Source organism: Microtus pennsylvanicus, chromosome 22 (genome assembly GCF_037038515.1).
Source record: "Microtus pennsylvanicus isolate mMicPen1 chromosome 22, mMicPen1.hap1, whole genome shotgun sequence".
NCBI lineage: Eukaryota > Metazoa > Chordata > Mammalia > Rodentia > Cricetidae > Microtus > Microtus pennsylvanicus.
In genome coordinates, this window is record NC_134600.1 from 14,263,920 (window position 1) to 14,269,906 (window position 5,987).

Genomic DNA, 5,987 nt, shown 5'->3' on the forward strand with positions numbered 1-5,987 from the left:
ATACCAGGTCATCAGACTTGGCAGCAATGAACTATAACTTTACTAAATGAGACAATTTTCTGGTGGATAATTTTGGTCCTGAGGAAGTGTTATAAATAAATGTCTACTCTTCAAAATGAACAAATTTTACTGTTGTAATATTTTTTCACATTGAATTTGAGCACCAGTGAAATGGCTCAGTGGGAAAGCACTTTTGTGAGCAAGACTAAAAACCTTACCTCAATTCCTATAGAACATCCAGCTATGGAATTACATATACAGATGTTTGCTGATTTTCATAAATTATTATATCCATATCAGATAAATGAAAATACTTTGTTGAATACACACATGAGGTATTTAAATTTCTCATAATTTTTATCAGTTATTTTAACATTTACATTGTTAAATTCTCTTGAAATCACAGTACATTGGGTGTACATCATCTATCCTTGGATTTGTACTCAAGAGTAAGACAAATGAGCATCATGAGTTCAATTACTGACATAATAAGACAAATATCAAAAAACAAAATTTCAATGAAATTTGTGAGAAGATGAAAATCAAAACCGGAAACATAATCCACCACCATTATGTGAAAAGTGTGATCAAACGTGGCCTGATATTTCAATAACCAATGGGCAAATTATATGATAGGGGCTCCATTATATACATTACAGAAGAAAAATACCTATCACATTGTACAGGCACAACAGAATATGAACAAAAGTCATAGAAGGAATATAAGGTCTACAAAATAAACTTCACTAAATGAATTTGCCACACATACAGCACACTCTAGTGACTACCTCAACTGTTTAAAATTAGAAACCACAATGCAATTATCTCCTCCATCAGTCTTGACAAAACATGGTTTATAGTTTACTTCCTGCAAGGCTATGATGAAAATAATTCATGTTGAACCTGAAGAAATCTGTGATGTTTAAAGGCATTAACATCTTTTTCATGAATAGGAATTTCTTCTTTATGAGCTTGTTTCAATTTTAGTCTTAAAATTGATCCAAATAGAATTTAAAACATTTAAAACACTAGAGTAATGGTTACTTGACTAACTGAATTTATTCACAGTTTCAATGCAGTATGATATGTTTATGTTTTTGAAGCCTACATTCATTAAATTCATACTTTCTCTTCTGAATGGTTGATTGTGACAAAGGATTTACCACATCGATTTCAATCGTGGTTGTTCTCACATACAGGAGATTATGCATTTAATGATGACTAAAATATAAAAAGGCTTTATCACACTGATTACATTCATAATGATTCTTACTCTTTTAAGCCTTTGAACATTAATTACTGTGATCTGAAAAGGCCTTACACACTGAATACATCATGGGGTTTCCCTCTTTTGTATGTTATTTTATGCCTTTAGAGATCACTATGTTGTTCAAAGCACTTACCACACTAATTACAATCAAAGAGTTTCTATCTACGATGAGATCTTTTATGCCTTTTAAGATTATTGTGAGTTACAAATTTCATATCACACCGATTACATTCATAGGGTTTCTCTCCAGTATCTGTTCTTTTATGACTATGAAGTTGATCATGTGCTACAAAGGCCTTCTCACACTTAATAAACTCAGAGTTTCTATCTAGGGTGAGAATTTTTATGCCTTTGAAGATGACTGTTATTTGCAAAGGCCTTACCACACTGATTACATTCATATGGTTTTTCTCCGGTGTGTGTTCTTTGATGATTTTGAAGATTACTGTGTTGTACAAAGGCCTTACCACACTGATAGCATTCATAGGGTTTCTCACCAGTATGTATTCTTTTATGCCTTTTAAGATGATTGTATTGAGCAAAGGCCTTACCACACTGAGTACATTCATAAGGTTTCTCTCCAGTATGTGTTCTTTTATGGTTTTGAAGATTACTCTGAGCTGCAAAGGCCTTACCACATTGATTACATTCAAATGGTTTCTCTCCAGTATGTGTTCTTTTATGCAATTGAAGATGATGACAACGTGCAAAGGCCTTACCACACTGAGTACATTCATAGGGCTGTTCGCCAGTATGCGTTCTTTGATGGCATTGAAGAGATCCCTGAAATGCAAAGGCCTTACCACATTGATTACATTCATATGGTTTCTCTCCAAGATGTGTTCTTTGATGGTTTTTAAGATTACTCTTAGCTGCAAAGGCCTTACCACACTGATTACATTCATATGGTTTCTCTTCAGTATGTATTCTTTGGTGTCTTTGAAGATTACTGTGATGTGAAAAGGCCTTACCACACTGATTACATTCATATGGTTTCTCTCCTGTGTGTGTTCTCTTATGGGATTGAAGATGACTGTGACTTGCAAAGGCCTTGCCACACTGGTTACACTCATAGGGTTTCTCTCCAGTATGTGTTCTTCCATGGTATTGAAGAGTACTATACAGTGCAAAGGAACTACCACACTGATTGCATTCATATGGTTTCTCTCCTGTGTGTGTTCTCTTATGGGATTGAAGATGACTGTGAGCTGCAAAGGCCTTGCCACACTGGTTACATTCATAGGGTTTCTCTCCAGTATGTGTTCTTCCATGGTATTGAAGAGCACTGTACCGTGCAAAGGACCTACCACACTGATTGCATTCATAGGGTTTCTCTCCAGTATGCGTTCTTCCATGGTATCGAAAAGCACTGTACCACGCAAAGGCCTTACCACACTGAGTACATTCATAAGGTTTCTCTCTAGTATGTGTTCTGTTATGCTTTTGAAAAGTACTGTGATCTGCAAAGGCCTTACCACACTGATTACATGCATAGGGTTTCTCTCCAGTATGTGTTCTTTCATTCCATTTAAGGTGACTGACACGTGTCAAGGGTTCACCTTGTTGAATATCTACTGAAAGTTTTTCTTCAGCTTGAATTCTTTCAATCCTGCAAGGATAATTGGCACATATAAAAGCTTTACCACATTCAATACAGTGTTGTGCCTAGACATTTGTATGAATGAATTTTATAATATAGTCCAACTATAAAGAGGAATCAGATACTAAGTTTCTATAACTGTGTCTAAACTTATGTTTTGCTCTCTAATTAGGCACTTGTTTGCAACTTGGAAAATACCTCCAATGGTAAATTCCTTTCTTTTATCGCTTATCATTTTACCTTCCCTGAAACTTTTTTCTATAGGATATTTTATACATGTGTGAAGAGAAATGGATAAACACAGAGCTTTAGCATTCATGAATTCTCCTATACTGTGAATCATATGGCATATACTATGTCAACTAGCACACCCAGAACTATTTGCACTGTTGTAGAACGCATACAGCTTTTTTGCAGTGTGAGTTTGTTCATGTATTAACAATGATGGTAGAAAAACAATTAATGGTATACTTGAATCAAATTCAACAAGTATACTCAACATGTGGCTACTAGTTATCTGATTGTTCTTAGAGAGTGGTATGCTACATCTCTCTATATCCCCATGCTCATACACTTGTATCAAGAATAATGTATGGTATACTTAGTAAAGAAGAATAACACATAAGAGATTTCCACATTGAATTCTCAGGTTTTGAATTGCTGTTCCTCGCAGACTGGTGGTATAGGTATCAGGGTTTCTGTAGTACAACTGCCACATGAGTCAACTCTAACAGCTTCTATCACTAAACTTATCACAGTCACAAGAGGTATAGGAGTAATACAAGATTTACTATGGGCTGTTGTTTTGTTTTACAAAGTTTTGCAGATATACTTATCATCTTCAATGTGTATACCTTTTGTATTATGAGTAGCAAAAAAGAAATTTATTTGCAGATCTACAACAAAGCTCTCATGGTGCTATGCCTCAAAAGGTGATTTTTTTTAGCCATTGCTTTCTTAAAAGAATGTCATTCAAATGATATTCACATATGACTTGGGGATTTGTGAGAATTTGATAACTGTCAGTGCACTTAAAACTGTGCTGATTTACAGTGTTGCTTTAGACTAAAACTTTCAGGATGAAGAAAAATTTCATCAGAGGCACATTGTTATAAGCTTGCACAAGAAAATTACCTTTCATGTCTTCTAGAACATGGACAATGTTCTTCAGTATTATGGTCTTCCCAAATGCATCCTAAAATATAATACCAGAAAATGCATGTTATGTTATTGAAAATTGTGCAATGTTTCAGCTGTTATCTTAAGGGACCCTTAGAACCATAACTGCTTTATCCAACTCATTCTTATTGTTTTTAAATAAATTACTGAAGAACATTATTAACCAAGAAAAAGTTGTCCATTTAGTTTGAAACATAAAGGAAATTCATTTTTACCTATAGTAGTGAGGTTCCTGTAGGTCTCCAGCATCACATCTTTGTAGAGATTCTTCTGGGAAGGATCCAGCAAATTCCACTCTTCTCGAGTGAAGTTGATAAGCACATCATCATAGGTCACTGAACTCTAAAATATTTCATTCATGTTTATAATGGAAAGCAGAAAGGTGACAACATTGTAAATCAATACATCTTTGACAGTAGAGTCATAAAATTCTAGTGTTCCCCACTATTATTACTTGACACTAAAGATAATCACTTTAGAAGGAAATTGACTAGAAGTCACCACTGTCGTTTCTTTACTCTTTGAATGGGATATCACCTTACAAAAGAAGTTCCTATTAATAGAGAGAACCAAGGAAACAGATAAACAGGACATAGTACACTGAGAAAATTTTATGAAGAAATACTAATTACAAAAAAGAAAAATACAGTGGGCAAAGTGGTGTATTGACTCATGCATTTAAGCACAGCACTCAGAAAGCATAGTTGTGTATATTTTGTCTCTAAGTTGAATGCCAGCCAAGTCTATGAAATCATTTTTAGGACAGGTGGAAATACACAGTAAGACCCTAACTCTATTGCAAAAATCAGGGAAACAAACAAATCAGATTGAAAGAATTCAGAGATATTTACTGATGTTCCTACAAAGAATTATGCATTCACTCCATGTCTGTATTCATACTTCAGACAGCTAACGTTTCCTATTTTCAACTGGCAATACCAAAAACATTTTATGAAAAGCTACTTCATGTTCAAAATAATTACAATTTGAAAGGTGAAAACATTAGCTATATAAATGTGGGGCATAACAAATTAACACAGTTCTGGAAATATGGCTGAGAACTTCTGAGCTCTTCCTGGTCTTGAAAAGAGGTGGGCACAATTACCAGTACTTACATGGGGATCACAACTACTTATTATTCCAAGTTCAGAATTTCTGAGAAGCTTTGATCACTCCGATGACCTAGTACCCATATGGTGCATATCCATGCAGACACATAAAATAGTCAAATTGAGTGAAAAATTAACAGCAAGCACAACAAGCAGAAAGAAGTTCATGCACCTGCAATTCGATGACTCAGAATGCTCATGCAGTATTAATGTCATGAATACATGGAATCCTGGGAATCAGAATGATACCCTCTGTCAAATTTAAAATTCAAGATATGTGTGAAGCTGACCACAGCAGCACATGCTTGACATGGAAAAAGCCTACATTCCAGGGTCATCATCCAACAACATAAAAACAAATAAAGCCATGAATGAAGTCCCCCTCCCTTTAATTTCAGGAATTTGGAGCCACACAGCAAAGGTTACTCAGACAAGCAAACAAAACAATTAAAACTGCAGGCTACCAAACTCCTTAGCACTGAACAGCAACTATTTCTTCTATATTTTATGTGATTTACAGATCAAGCCTATTATGATAATAAAAACATTTCAGTATGAGTGGAAAGCTGAATGATTAATTCCAACAACAACACAGTAGACATAAAAGTCAGAAAATTAGTTGAGGATATTGAGACTCATCACATACAATGAGGCATTTCATCTAGAAAGGCCTTTCCTACTAAAGGTTCATAGGAAATTGAAAGAAAGGCCACCAAGGAGAGAAACTTGTTCAAGTACATGATCTTTTCTGGGAGGTTGTTCATTCAATGAACTGCACAGACTGGACCAAGAGAATGACCCAGGAGAGCAGACCAAAAGAGCAGGCCAA

General features: G+C 35.0%; 1 protein-coding gene across 1 annotated transcript; it reads right to left on the reverse strand.

Annotated features, from left to right (window-relative positions):
* Nucleotides 1-1,501: 1,501 nt before the first annotated feature.
* Nucleotides 1,502-4,298, reverse strand: LOC142839875 (uncharacterized). The gene is made up of 4 exons (XM_075956259.1): nt 4,265-4,298; nt 4,005-4,065; nt 1,615-2,534; nt 1,502-1,533 (listed from the first exon to the last, which is right to left on the reverse strand). Exons 1-4 carry the CDS (start codon nt 4,296-4,298, stop codon nt 1,502-1,504), a joined length of 1,047 nt encoding a protein of 348 aa, XP_075812374.1.
* Nucleotides 4,299-5,987: the final 1,689 nt, after the last annotated feature.

Coding starts and splice junctions, on each gene's coding strand:
- LOC142839875 (XM_075956259.1), bottom strand. CDS start 4,298: ATGCTGGAGACCTACAGGAACCTCACTACTATAG. Junction 4,066..4,264: donor CAGGAACCTCACTACTATAG/GTAAAAATGAAT, acceptor ATTATATTTTAG/GATGCATTTGGGAAGACCAT. Junction 1,534..1,614: donor CAGTCATCTTCAAAGGCATA/AAAATTCTCACC, acceptor CTTCATAGTCAT/AAAAGAACAGATACTGGAGA.